Source organism: Callospermophilus lateralis, chromosome 2 (assembly GCF_048772815.1).
Source record: "Callospermophilus lateralis isolate mCalLat2 chromosome 2, mCalLat2.hap1, whole genome shotgun sequence".
Classification (NCBI taxonomy): Eukaryota; Metazoa; Chordata; class Mammalia; order Rodentia; family Sciuridae; genus Callospermophilus; species Callospermophilus lateralis.
The window spans coordinates 119,575,416-119,590,977 of NC_135306.1; the positions used below are offsets into that span (position 1 = coordinate 119,575,416).

The 15,562-nt window shown below is 38.1% G+C and overlaps 1 protein-coding gene across 1 annotated transcript in view; it reads right to left on the reverse strand.

Annotated features, from left to right (window-relative positions):
• Positions 1-5,564: 5,564 nt before the first annotated feature.
• Elmod1 (ELMO domain containing 1) overlaps positions 5,565-15,562 on the reverse strand; it is a 33,888-nt gene continuing 23,890 nt past the window's right edge. The window contains exons 8-10 of the mRNA XM_077108681.1: positions 14,963-15,013; positions 13,520-13,653; positions 5,565-6,131 (exon numbers count right to left, since the gene is read on the reverse strand). Of these exons, the coding sequence (XP_076964796.1) occupies positions 5,959-6,131; positions 13,520-13,653; positions 14,963-15,013 (358 nt within the window). The 3' untranslated portion in view covers positions 5,565-5,958. The remainder of the gene's footprint in view (positions 6,132-13,519; positions 13,654-14,962; positions 15,014-15,562) is intronic.

Here is a 15,562-nt window from a genome sequence, read left to right on the forward strand (position 1 = left end):
GGTATCCTACAGTTTGAGTCCACATCTGTATTTTTCTATATGCTATACACTTGGCGCAGAAGAGCTAACATGTCAAAAATGTAGTATGGTGTGAGGAGATTTGTCAAAAACAGCCAATGTGCTCTCTGGGCTACTTGGACAAACCAGCTGCCACTGAAGCCTCCTTTCTCCCAGCAGAGTTTGCACCCAGACTTGGCTTCCCCTAAAACCAAAGAATTTCTTCCCAAGGGCAACATCCCACAGACCGCAAGTGTTGGGAGCCAATCTGGACAGGAGCTATGTATACACCTTTAAGTCCTGAGTGGTACTGAACTGGTATTGCACTCATTGCAATGCAATTGGACCTTTCCTCCACTTGGATAAAAGAGGTGCAGCTCCAGGAGTGGGCGTCACCTGATGGAGTTGGATTACATCCACATGCTCATTGTAACCCTACCCCTTGCCTCATTTGAATGGCTTCTCCCTAATAAAACCCAGTGTGCTCTTTCTCTTTCTTGCCTGCCTTGTCCCCCTCATGGGAGCTGTGGCTGAGGAGTAGTCACTGAACCCAAAGAAAAGGTACTTTCTGTGTCTGCGTCTTTATTTAGTCAGCCCAAATTCACTTGGAGTGACCCTGATTGGTTTAGTTGCGTGTCCCCCAACCAAGGACTCCAGGTGCTGGGCTCCACCTGGTTTCCAACCAGCTGGAGGTAGGTCCAGCTTGCCTGGCTCATCACTCCTCTGACACAGCTGCTTTTCTGCTTACCATAAAAGAAAGACAAGTGTGATATGTCTCTATATACCTGAATTCATATCTACTGTTAGAGTTTGGATACGAGGTGTCCCAGAAAGCTCCCGTGTTAATGCAGGAGGTGAAGTGATTAGATTAGGAGAGCTGCAACATAATCAGTCCATCTTAGTTTGAATGAACTAACTGTAAGCAGGGAGTGGTTGAAGGAGACGTCTCACTAGGGATGTGCCCCGGAAGGGTTTAATTTCCCTGCAGCCCCTTCGCCTCTAACTCTGCTTCCTGGCCACCATGAGGTGAACAGCCCATCTCCGCCACCACCCTTTCACCATGATGTTCTGCCTCATCTTGGGACCAACGTGATAGGGTCAGCTGACCTTGAACTGAGACTTCTGAAATCATGATCCCCAAATAAATATTTCCTCCTCTAAATTGGTCTTTTTAAAAATATTTTTTTAGTTGTTGATGGACCTTTATTTTATTGATTCATTTAAATGTGATGCTGAGAATCAAACACAGTGCCTCACACAAGCTAGGCAAATGCTCTACCATTGAGCCACAACTTCAGCTTCTAAATTGGTCTTTGTCTGGCTTTTTGGTCACAGTGATTTAAAGACAATACCTACAGTGTGTCTGGTACAGTACCTGTCAAGCCCTGGGGCAATGGAATGCACTCATACTTTCCTCTCTTGCTGATTCTGACTTCAGAAATTTCCCTAAAAAAGCCTGTTTCAAACCCGGAGCCCCGTGATGCTGCAGAATGCATCTGAACCCATGTGTGCTAGGCAATCAGAAAGGGACCCCTTACCTGGCACTGCACAGGGAGGGAGAGGGGGGTTAATTATAGTTTTACAAATTTAATTTGTTTTCCCTTCTCTTTGACACACTTTCCTAATTGCCATAAACTTGTCTTCTATGTCCCAAAGCATAGCACAGTCCTAGGTAACAGATAAAAATAGCCAACATTTCAGTCTTGTAACCTTGCCCTGACCCTTATCTTTACCATCTCTGCTGAGTTTCCATGAAATATCTCAGGGAATTAAGGACAACACCATTTCTGTTAGTTTTTCTGATTAGCAGCATTCTGGAGGTTATCTTAGGTCGATAGGTCACTAGGGAGATTTTCTTTTTGAAGGGTGCACCTGCCCAAAGTCCCTTGTATTTCTCTTCCCACAGAAATGCCCTACAGCATCTGGCCTGAGGATGCCCTCGGCCAGGCTCCACAAACCCAGCTTGATGAGGTTTCCCTCCAGGGAGCAGGAATGAAATATGCAGCACTATACCACCTGCCTGGGAAGGCAAGGATCAGAAGAAAGAGCTTAAAATATTGTCAAAACTGTCGTGTATCAAAGGGAGGAAATTCTGATTAAAAAAAAAAATGTGGGAAGTCCTGAGGAACAGTGAGGCAGCATTTGTGATCTGCAGGTTTGAATTCATCTTGCAGATATCTGAGCAAGAAATATTTATTAACACACATATTGCTTGGGGCAGTATGGTGTGTGTGTGTGTGTGTGTGTGTGTGTGTGTGTGTATAAGCACACACATGAGTGGGTCTGAGCATCGTAGGTGTTTATAATCCACCAGTCACCTGGAATAGTAGAGAAGAATTCTAGTTAGATAGATAGCAAAGCATAATGATTAGATGTCTGGGCATAAGGCCATTTGTCTAAAGGTCTAGCTTTTCCCTTTACCTTTCTCTTGAGACCCTTAGCAATAAGTCAAGAAAAGAAATTAAGAGTGCACACCCACAATCCCAAAGACTCAAAAGCTGAGGCAGGAGGATCTCAAGTTTGAAGTCAGCCTGGGCAATTTGGTGAGGCCCAGTCTCAAAATAAAAAAAATGGAGCTCAGTAGTAGAGTGCTCCTGAGTTCAATTCCCAGTACTAAGAAAGAAAGAAAAGAAAGCAAACAAAAACCATTTGATTTCATAGATTGTCAGGAGATGACACAGTCCTGGGACATGGCATAAGAGCTCATTAAATCTTAGCTCTTGAAATGGAATCCAAGCCAGCATCTTTTCCTTCTTCTAGGACTTCATATTATCTCTGTTATGCTTTCCTGCCTTTTGTCTCTAGATTAGGGCAATTATCTCTGTTACTTCCTGGAGAGTTAGAGGCTTGGCTTTGATAGAGTACTTGCCACTATGGCTCAATTTCCCACATGTGGATGTGGGCTCACTGTGCTGAGAATTTTAACTTTTCTTTTTGTCTGTCCCTTTCTCTTCTCTCTATCATCCCCCATCCCCTGTCCTCACGCTGTACCAACTCTGGTCCAGTCCTCACTCCCAATTTGAGTCTTGTCCCTTATGTTTTATGGGTCAATGTAATCTGTAGCCATGAAGTTGGAGTGCCAAGTTTTATTTCCCCATTAATAATTTTGGCACAGTTTTTGAAGTTGAAATTCTCAGCACAGTCTAAGCCCATACCTTTTGAAAGGTCTCTATGATTTGGGGTAGAACCCTATGATATACTTCTCTTGCCAGAGATCAGAAAGTTAAAAAAAAAAAAAAAAAAAAAAAGGTTGTATTTGCCTAACAGAGTTGAGTGGACAATTCTTACTTACATTTATCTCTTGGTCTACTGTGGTCACCTAACATCACAGTTTCTTAAACTTCCCAGTTTACCTTGATGTACTAAAGAAATTAAGAGCATCTTCTTTATCTCTCAAAAGTGACCTGGCTTGGAAGATATGCTATAAAATTCACTCTGTCTTTAGGAGTTGGTGTATAGTTAAGTTTCTTTTCAAATATAGGAGAAATGAAGACTTTTTTCCCCCCATTACATTAAAATAACAAGAAGTGTGAGAAGGAAAGTCAGGTTGAAGTCTCAAGTTCCAGAAATGGTGTTCAAAAAACATTTTTTTTTCTTTTCCTATAGTCCAAGCTGGAATATATTTTAATCATAGCAAGCAGTGTTTGAAAAACATTTGCAAGAAGCTTGCTACACAATTTACATTTTACGTGGTCAATCCTTGTTCAATGGAATAAATATAAGCAAGCTAAAAATACTCTGGGGAAACACATGCGCGCGCACTCACACACACACACACACACACACACACCACATTTCTGGAGCTTTTGGAAGCTTCTCTTTCTCACCTTACTTTGTGTTACTGGGTAGCAGGCATCTTCCAGAAAGAGGTGTGAATGAGAAATCTAATAATATTCAGAACTAGGAGGAGTTGGCAGAGCTTTTTCAAAATTGTGCAGCCATGTTAAGATACATCAGACAGACAGCATTAAAGGAGCTGAGAGGGGAAACTCTTAGCTTTGTTAATGTCAACTATCTCTACCTGAACAGAGGAGACATGAGCTGGTGTAAGTGCCACACACTATCAAGCCATGGCAGTGACAGGGGACCACAGTGGATAGAAAGAGACAGTGCCCACATGTGGCTGACAGAGGCTGAGCTGCATATAGAATAATGCCTTCATCTCCAGCAGCTGCAGCTGCACTGGCAATTGAGCATTCTCAAGACAGGCGCTTACCAGGCTTGCTGTTTCTCACTTCCCTGGAGAGGAACACACATTCTTGTCATTACTCATGATATGCATCACATGTTAACCAACTCCTTCTCCTCTGCATTCTAAGAAAGGGCAGGGATTCTAACAGAGGCAATGCAAGATGCTGCCACCAGGTACAGGATCAAAAAAAGGCAGAGGATGAATCACACAGTCCTGGAGGAACTAGATTAGGTGAGGAAACAATAGGTAGTATGTGTTTTCCTCAGCTATCTAGCAGTGGCCATGCCAGATGGTATAGGAAATAAGGAAGAAAAAGCTGGATCTTATTCTTTCATTAAAGCACCATAAGACCTTGAAAATAAAGAAGTTTTTCAGTCATAATTCATGCTAACTCACACCCAGTTAATCTGAAAGATGGCATGATTTACAATCAGCTTCAGGTCATCTGTCTTTGACATTCTACCCGATCACATATTTGCATATTCAGAAGCTGTACGAGCACAAAAATTATTAATATGAAATCCACTCTCCGTTACAGTAGAATGGCATGTAATTTATTCATATATCTGACAGTTAGGCAGTACTCAAAATTCATTTAAATAAGCAAGTGATTACACAAACATCTAATAATACTAAAATTGATAGTCTGAAAGTATAAAATACCATGGGTATGAAATGCCATGGTAAATACTATTCAACAGACTACAATCATAATTCCAAACTAAATCACATTTTTTGAAATGATTTTTAGCAGTTTTGGAATGATTTCACTTTACTTTTTCCAAGCAATTTACTTCTTCCACTGATAAGATCATTATTTTCAAGAAATATTGCAGAATGCCATAGTTTTGGTTTCTCTCTTGCAATACATTTTCTTGCAAATTGTTTTTTAATATTGCCCATTGACATAGAAAACAAACCAGTCAGCACTCAGTTCCCCAAGCGAAGATGCTTGGCTCAGAACAGAGCTGGGGGATAACTCTGAGTTCAGCAAGAAGAGGCGGGTAGTGAAAAACCTTTTGCAGCTTTTGAAATAGTCTTACTTCTCTTCTGAGGCTCCAAGCATCATGAACATATTTAGACATCCAAGCCAGTGAAATGATAAGAATAAAAAAATCATTTGATCACCAGATGACCATGACACAATTGCAACTGGGGTTAAGTTACAAAATAATTCTGCAGAACTTCACACAAAAACAGCTCCTACCTAAAGTTACTTCTTGTAAGCCTCATTACATTTTTGTGAAGCACAGCTATGTTTGCAGGAAGAGTTTGGCTTATCATGTGTCTGTCTGTATTATGTTAAAGTCTTATACTTTATCAGAAATGAGGTCCAAGCATGAACCTGGCTTGAAAAGCTAGCAGCAGTAGTCATGAAACATATCAATAAATTAAAAGGCTGTCACAGAACAAGATTCAGCTAAACCTCTTACATACAAAATACAGCTAGTGAAATACAAGTCTTTAATGTTGAGTTATGAGGGGGAGGAAAAAAATTTAAAAAAATAGAAAACTCTTTCCATACCTGGGTGTCAAGGCAAGATGTAACACTGCATAATGCCATAATATGAGCAGTCACTGGAGGACAGATAGTCCAGAATAGTGATATTTGGGGATCTTGGAATTATGACCAAGAGATGAAAATACTGTATCAAAAGGCATGCATATAATCACTGTGTGCATTCAGTGTGTGAGCTGTGACCTAAGCAGAGACCTAACACGACAATGAGGCAGTGTTCCAGGGTATCCATTAAAATCAGCGTGGGCGACTACATGTTGATTAAACCTTCAGAGGCAGCAAAATGCGGGCACAGCGCCATGTCTGGATTTTGCAGCTGTTTTATGATCCTCTTGCGGAATTTCTCCCTCACACGATTAAATTCCATTATGTCCATGGGATCTTCTTCAATCCAAAACTTGTGAAATTCATGCATCAAATAGCCTGTTAGAGATAAGGCAGAGATAAGAATACAAGAGATAAAGGTTCTTAAACATATTAAACAACCATCCTGAATGAGTTAGACCAAAATCACAGAACCCATGGAGCCTCAAAGAAACTCAAAATTTAGCAAATAAGACTATTTAAGATTATTTTGGGGTTGGAGGGTAGCTTGGTGTTAGAGTCATTTGCTTAGTATGCTTGAGGATGTGGGGTTTGATAATCAGCACATCAAAAAAAATTCTTTATTCTTTAAGACCAGTGAAGCAGAAGCTAGCAATTGGTTAAGATTTTTGCAGTTGGTCTTAGAATTATTCTCAATTTCAGGAAGCAGGAAGACAAATCAGTTCTGCCATCTCTTGAATATGGATCACATGGGGAATATATTCTGAAAGGCCAACAGTGACTACTTCATCCTTCTCCTCCTAATTAAATTAATATAATGGTTCAATTTTTCAAAATTACTCTGCTCCACCTTTTCTGTTTTGACTTTTGATTTAATTGCATTTTAAATTACCCTGACAAATCAAACAAATGCATTTTGACAATCTATTATGAGACAATAAGAATGGTAAATCAACTCTGAACAACACAGACTGGTCATTAAACTATGTGAAATTGATAATAAGACTTCCTTGCTCTGAAACATAATTTCATATTCAAATCAAAAATGTTATCTATGAATGATCTGGAGTGGGAAAATTTTGGAAAAAATGTGAAGTCCTTGATACAAGAATCTATTTATTGTGTCTGTTTCCCATAGAGCCCCCTCCCCTCCACCACATTTAAAATTGAAATGTGTATTTTTTTTAAAGACAATTATAGGTATTTGTATGTAATAAATTCATTGCAAACTCTATCTTAGAAAAGATAGAAATCTATTTTAGAAAAGAGTATTTAAGGAAATAATCCTATCAAAACAAACATCACACAAGCTTTTTTGTTTGTTAACTTTAGAAAGTATTTGAAAACAGGAGCCAAGACTGGAGCAAGACCCCTGGTTTAAATATCAGCTCTTCTACCTCTTTATGTGAACAGAAATGAAGAATCATTTTAGAAAGAATATACTCAGTTTGAATATTAAAAAATTAACAACTTTTGTTTTTCTGGTAACTAGCAATGTATGGGAATCCTTTTGATAAAATTCCATAAACAGATTTTAAAAATCCTTATTCATATATATAGTACAAATTAGAAGTAACCTCCCCCCAACATATATGGCCAGGTGTTGACCCACTTGTACTCTTGTTCCTCCCATCATATTCTTCTCATTATTTTTGTTAGGTATGCTCAGACATCCATGAGTACACAGTCTCTACACAAATATAGGACAGGGAAAGAGAGTATTTATTTTATGCTTCTTTTGGGTTCACTGTTCCATTTCTTTTAGGACTAGTCTGTCTTTGGGCTCTTCACATGCAGTAATTGACATGACTGCTTTTAACATTTCTGATAAGAGACACAATCCACCCTCACCCAACTGGCCCCGTGGTTACACACACTAGGGCTGACTATCAGAAAATACTCAGGTCAGCAGTATTAGTCACCTGGGAACCATCTTCTCTGTCTGTGTTCATCTGATGCCTGGATTCCCCAAGGCAGCCCAAGGTGGCATCAGGCTTGATGGTTCCATGGATGAGAAGCTTGTCTCTTAAAATGGTTCTCACATGGAGCCTAAAGCTTTAGGTTTTATGGAGCAAATTCAATCCTCAGTCAGATCCTTCAGATCCAAGTATCTGACGTGTGCTTTATGCCCAATGCTTATCTCATCTCCCTATTTCTCCTCACCATTTCTCACATACCCTGTTGGGCTTTATTTATCAGCCTGGTTGTTTTGGTGCACACCAAAGAGAAACTTGTTTCCTCTAACCTCAGTCTTATCCAATGAAAAGAAGTCAATCATCTGCCCATTTCAGTGACTGAACAAATTCTTGAAATATCCCAGGAATGATTTGGGGTACCTGTTAAAAATGCAGGTCCTTCCAGATTTAACCAAACTTGCAATTCATTAATAATCCTGTGTTACTAAAGTTTGAGAACCTATGGTCATTAAAAAGATGACATCTTTTTAAGTTTCCTTGGCTTCCTTCTAAATATTAAGATTTCTATGGTTCTAAAAGAAATCTATGATGATGTATAATTTCTTCTCTTTTCTTAGTATATAAAATACACATAATTTTCCTGACTGGTTTTTGAGCTCAAATAAGCATACCTGAGCTATTTTGCATGGAAAGTCAAGTTTCTAATACTATGAATTAAAAATGTCCATGATATATCTCATTAGTATCTTATGAGTGACAGCATCTTTACTCCTGTTGACAATGATAAATACGTACTGTGAAATGTCATCTTTTAAAAATTTTATTTTTAATTGCAGTATTTATAGGGTACAATGCAATAATTTGATACATGTATACAATGTGGAATGATCAAATTAGTGTACATAGCATTTCCATCTCAAATGTCTATCATCATTTAATAACTCATTTTTCTGCAACATACATAAAAATGTTCATTCTTCTATAATGTGTAGATATATTTGGCAAATACTCTAAAGATGATGTAATGTGGCACAGAGTTCTAAAATAATGCAGTTCCATTTAGTTTTTTTAATAATGCTTTCATTTACAGTATCTTTTATATATTATATTTTTAAGTTGTCGTTGGACCATTTATTTTATTTATATGCAGTGCTGAGAAATGAACTCAGTGCCTCACACAGGCCAGGCAAGCACTCTACCGCTGAGCTATAACCCCAGCCCAGTTCCATTTAGTTTCCCCTGTTTTTTACCTTATGCACAATTACAGAACATCATCTTGGAAGTTTTAAAAAAATGGCCAGGTGAAGTGGTTCATATCTGATACCATTCTCATGATACCTCCTCTTAAGGCTACAAATTCAAACTATAGAGCTTGTAGACAGATTCCCTGGGATTCTCTCTATCCATTAGGAAAGCAATTAGAGATCATAACATGATTGTAATAAAAATGCAGAAATAGTGGCCCAGAATCCCAGGTACATATTACAGTCATAAAATTCTTCTCATTTTATATAACGTGGGGTGTTCAAAAATTCATTTGGCCAATTGGTCAGGTAATCATCCTCTAATTACAAATATGTAACAGATACAACATTAGGTACTGAGGATGAAGAGAAAGGTTGAGTTCTGTGTTTCCTAATTTCTCAGTCTCCTGGAGAGAGGGAGATAGGTATGCAATTTCAGCTGATGATCTGTTAGCTCAGGAAACTAACAAAGCAGTGTGGAAAGCAGGAGAAAACAGAGGCCAAGCTATGGCTAACAGTCTCTCACTTAATTCTTACAACAGATTTTTGGGGTAGGCAATGGAGATTTTATATCTCTGTTTTACACCAGAGGACACTGGGCTTAGATAAGATTCTTGAATGGTGCATAGTTACACAATGACAGCAGGAAATCAAGACCACAAACCAGTTGATTTCCCACAGCTGCAACAGCCAGCTTTTCCTGTGCATTCTGTTCCTCTGGTTCTTATTCTTATTGAATAGTTCTTCTTCTGAAGGTCAAAGAAAAGAAAAGACAATTCCTTTTCCTCCTCCAGCCATTGTGTGTTCCTTTGTTCACTAGCCTAACCTCACTCCATTTCAGTGGGGCTGTGTGTTCAGTAGAGCTTTAGATTGAATGCAGTTTTTGTAACATAGTCCCTTGGCAGTGCAGTATTCACCGAATAATGCTGTGAAGTCACAATGATGGAGCCATTATGTTCTTATATTCTTCCACCTAGATGAAATACTTATTTTGAATACTAATTTGGCTTTCCATCTCAAGTCTGCAGCAAATTTATTGCTGCTTCAATGTGTCTTGGTTTTGCTTCACTGCATTGGGTTAGTAGAGAGCAGAGATGTGTGCAAGGATGCAGGTAACTGCAAAAATATTACAGAGGAGACGTGCAGAACTGATCCTAGTTGGTGAAGGAATAATGAAGCTAGGGCACAGTTTGCTTCCTCTAAAGACTCCCCAGTTCCTCTGCCTATGAGCCAATCCACAGGGAACTGCTGCTGTTTCCAAAACCTGAGGAGTGCCTTGGGAAATAAGTAATCCTATGGCATGCTTACTCATCTGCTCTGGGACTCTCAGAAACATTTCAATTCAGGACAAGGCTAAAATTTTCCAGACCATATAGTGTCCCCTTCCCCCTATAAAAAACATTGCCCAATATTGTAGCTTCCTTTCCATTCACCCATCCATTCATCCATGCATCCAATAAATAGTTACTCAGTGTTTTCTCTGCACGAGGTTCTGTGCTGAGAGTATGGCAGTGGACAAAACAGAAATGCTATTTCCCTATAATTTTAACTTTGATTATTTTCCCGGGAAATGCCCTTCACTGTGTGGCACTGATTTTCTTCCTCAATGCTGATGAATTTCAAATCTGTAGCTTGTGCCATTCAGATTCTTCAGAGCTCCAGAGCCTTATATTAGAATGTCCATTCTGTGGCTCTACATGGATTTCACTCTGCTTGTCTAAAATTAAACTCATTTTATTTTCCCTCAGAATTTCCCTTATTTCCATAAAGAGCATGGAAAACACAGAATAGGCTAAGTGTAATGGACTAAGGAAATGTAGCATGAGGTTTTATTTGGCTACATGTTCATGCTCTTTAATGTGGCCTTCAAAGCTCTTTGGGATCTGGCCCCATTCTACTCTAATATTCCCAGTATCACCTCTAGTCACACTCTGTCTCCTCCCCGACACTCTCTGCTCTACTACTTGATTCCACTTTCTTCTGTTTTGTGACCTTTGCCCTGCCACTTCCTCTGGCCCAACCACTATTGTAGCTACTATTGCTTTATTTTCTGCCACTCATCCCTCGTCCTTCAGGTCTCATTGAAAGTGGCAGTTGCTTCAGGAAGCTTTCCTTAATTCCCAGACTTAGTGAACTAGGAAAGCCATAGGTGTTTGCAATTTTTAAAAACTAGCTTTACTTCCTCAATCACAAAAGTCTTCCCATAATGTTTTACTTCCTTGTTTAGATGTCTGCCTTCTTCATCCCAGAACCTGACCTGCAGTAAAATCTCAATATTTGTTAGAGATGGTCAGAGTTATTACAGGAGTAAATATAATCATCCAATTGTCAAAATAGGAGCTGTAATGACATTATATGTGGGACTCACATTGACAAGTTATAAAGTATATGCATCTTTAAATTTCCTTTTAGTTTCTAATCTAAGTTACACATGCATATTGTTCAGAGTCAAATAGTTTAACAAGTCTAGTTTCAAAAAAAGAGAAGAAAACAAAACAAAAATATTCCAGTCTCACTTGCCCTAATTCTTGCATTTCAACTCTTTGAGCTGATTATTTTGACTACTGACCTCTATAGTTCTAAATAACAAGGTTTCCATTGCTTGATATTTTTTAAACTCTCTTTTATAAGAGATGAAGACTTTGCTCCCTTTCACCCACCTAGACATATGATCATTTATTTTCTCATCTCTTCTTAGATTTTTTTTAACTGACTTGTTTCTTATTTGCTTAGTTTTCCACTTTAACCTTAAACCATCTCTAAAGTACGCCAATGTCCTCTTAATGTGCTTGAACGTGACAGATACTATAATTTTTATGGTATTGGGAATGGAACCCAGTGGTGCTTTACCATTAAGCCACATCCCCACTCCTTTTAATTTTTTATTTTGAGAAAGGGTATCAATAAATTGGTAAGGCTAGTCTCAAACTTGAAATCCTCCTTCCTCAGCCTCCAAATTGCTGGGATTACAGGTGTATGTCACCATGCCCAAACAAAAAATGGTAGATAGTCTATCAGTTTTATATTCTGCAAAGAGTCTACCAGAGCCTTCTGTACCTGCTAAAATACAAATTTCTTTGAGCCTATTGCACAGACTTTATCTTGGGCTTTTTCTTCACATTACCCTAAAAAATCCCCTTCACTTCTCTCATGGGATAAATCCTGTCTTCTGGATCCATTTATTCATTTTAAGATTATTCTCAGGGCTGGGGATATAGCTTAGTTGGTAGAGGGTTTGCCTCCCATGCATAAGGCCCTGGTTTCAATCCCCAACACCACACACACACACACAAATATTCTCTTATTATGTGGAATTACATCTATTAGGAACTTCCTGATAAAAGTACCAGAAAGTAAACTGTTCAAGATCTTGCATTTAAATATTTCAGTATTTAACTGGTAAGTTAGACCGGGACTAGAATTATAAACTGGAAATCATATTCCCCTTATGTTTTCTTAAATATTTGCAGACATTATCCCATTGTCTTCTAGACTACAAGGTTGCTATTGAGAAGTCCAATGTCATCTCTAGTCCAAATTCTTCATATGACAACTTTGGAAGATTTCAAGATCATATCTTTCCAGTGTCATGATATTTCACAGTGGTATTTTGGTGTGGGTCTATTTTCATCCACTATGTTGGTGCTTAGTAGTTTAAATATGAAATTCCATCCTTCAGTTCAGAAAATTTTTCTGAGCTATTTCTTTGGTTCCCTTTCCTTTGTTTTCCTTTTTTCCAGGACTCCTGTTTTTCATCAATGCCTTTGTTTTGTTTCATTTCTGGGCAAGGTTTTCAACCTTGTCTTGTAATCTTGGAGATTTCATTTCTGCTAAAACATAGATCTGGCAGTCAACTCAGGCTGTGTAGAGAGCTGTACTCTTGAGTTCTATGCCATGTGGGATCAGAGGGAGAGAGGCACTTGCAACTTCTTTAAGTCAGAGCAGAAGCTGACACATTGAATATCATGCAAAGCTGGAAAGAGTAAAATTCATGAAGCCTAAAAATATTAGTGTAGTTTCTGAGTGAGAAAATAATCTGTTTTAGCCAGATTTTTTTTTTTTTTTTTTTTTTTTTTTTTTTTTTTTTTTGGTCACTGTGACCAAAAGACCTGACAAGAACGACACAGAGGAGGAAAAGTTTATTTTGGCTCATGGTTTCAGATGTTCAGTCCATGATTGGCTAACTTCACAGCTCATCATAACAGAAGGGTGTTGCACAGGCAAGCAGCTTAGGTTATGGCAACAGGGTAGCAGAGAGAGAGAACTCTGTTCACCAGGAACAAAATATAAACCCCAAGGTCATGCCCCCAATAATCTACTTCTTCTAGTCACACCCTGTCTGCCTATAGTTACCACCCAGTTAACCCACATCAGAAGATTGATCCATTTGATTAGGTTGCAGTTCTCATGATACAATGAGTCATCTCTGAGTATTCCTGCCATGAGTGGGGGATATCAAATAAAAAATTCACAACCAAATAAAAAATTCAAAACCAAAGGAAGGAGTTCAAAGGGCCCAAAGCAGCACAAAGATTTCTCAGGTTTCATCCTTTTCTGGAGTGCTCTATAGACATTTGTATTGATAATTAAATGACAGAACACTTACAGAACGTTTGTTGGAAGTGAGACAATGTTGGAGCTTCTGGAGCGATGTTGTAGAAGTGGGTTTTTAGTGCTCCACTGACCAATAGATTATATGCCAGATCAGTTATGTTGATGCCCACAATTGCAAATGAGTACCTGTGAGGTGAAAACCACAAAACCAATAGTGTTGCATATATGGGAAATAAGCATTTCAATGATAACCTGGGTTTTCAATTCTATTACATTATCAGAGAGGCAAATTGCTCTTTCTTCTCCACCCTATCAAAACCTTGACTTTTATAATTGATCATAAGGTTTAAATAATGCATACCCAAAGAGTTGAGAGTTCATATGGTTTGACTTGGTAATTTCACTTCCAAAATATCCAAAGTGGCCTGGCATGGTGGCACACACCTGTAATTCCAGTGTCTCAGGAGGCTGAGACAGGAGGATCACGAGTTCAAAGCCAGCCTCAGCAATAGCAAGGTTCTAAGCAACTCAGCAAGATAATAAAATACAAAATTGGGCTGGGGATGTGGCTCAGGGGTTTAGTGCCCCTGAGTTCAATCCCTGGTACCCTCCCAAAATAAATAAATAAAAATTTAAAAAGCCCAAAATATACAAAGTGGGCAAATCTTTATACACAAAGATATTAACCATAGCATTATTTATAATAGCAAGATGTGGAAACTATTCAAATATCCTAAAAAAAGATGACTAGAGAAATAGATTATAGTAATCTCATATACCATATTACAGCTGACAAATAGTATTTAAAAATATAGTTTTAAAGCAGATTATAAAACTTTATGGTTTGAACAAGTCAAGTTTAAAATATATACAAATGTGCATGAAAAAAAAGGCTAGAATGAAATGCCACAGAATATTAATATGGGTACACAAGAATAATAAGAACAGGGTGATATTTTGGTTTACTTTCTATGCTTCAGAATAAATCATATATCATTTAAGTGAGAAAAATTTAAATAAGCATATTATCACAAAATATATTTTATAGTCCCTTTTCTACATGCCTATTTAAAATGAAAGGAGAAATAAGTTTTAAATCCTCTTTCTTATTACAAACCTGCAAAAAATATTTTTGGATGAAATGGGCATTTTAAAAAAGCTTCTAAAGTAAAATTTTATCTAATAAGTTCAATACTTGGTAAAAATCCTTCAAAGAAAGCTACCAAATCAAATTCTAAGTGGTGATTTCTGAAAATCCCTCCCATACAGTTATAACTATCTAAACCTCATCAGTTGGTTCCAAAGTGGTATAATGAAGTCATAGAAATAAATCCCAACACATATAAATGGTCCTTTTTAAAATTCAACAGGCTTACATATTTCCATCAGGACAAGTGGAATTCCATCCTTGTCACCTTTCACAGCACTCTTGGGGCACTTTTGCTCTGTTTGTGGTTTAGTCTGTCATTCTTTGTGTATGAAATTCTGTACTCACCCAATTGCTTTATCCATCCTTTTCTTCTCCCATTCTGTTTTGCTGAATTTGCTGAATGAATGAACGAATAAATAACATTTAATCCTTTATGGGTACTTGCTCTCTTTTACTGCTTATGTTAAAGTTGTTAACTGTATGCAGAGAAGTCTAGAACTTGAATCAATTTGAGTATTGTCAACTTCTAAAACAACAGTGAAAGACAGCCTTAAAGGCCAAACATTAAGTACTCCTTTATGCCCTATCATTACTTATCAAGTACTCCTCCTCCGAAAGTTTGCCTGGCATCTCCTTTCCCCTAAACAGAGGTTGCCTTACACACTCATGTTTCCCCACTGAATTTTGTTGGGTTTTCATCTCATGGTATTCATCCTGTCCAGCCCTATATGTGATGCCTGGTTCACAGTAGGTGCCAAATAAATGTTAGTAAGTAAATGATTGAGTTAGGAAAAGAAGGAAAGAAGAACGGTGGGGGGAAGGGAGAAGAAGAAGGGGAAGAGGGAGCAAAGACAGCAGATAAGTTTTAAAAAATTCTGTTCTCCAAGTGAGATGATACTTCTTCTGGTTGAGCTTCATTTTAATCTATTTTATAATTTGAGATCC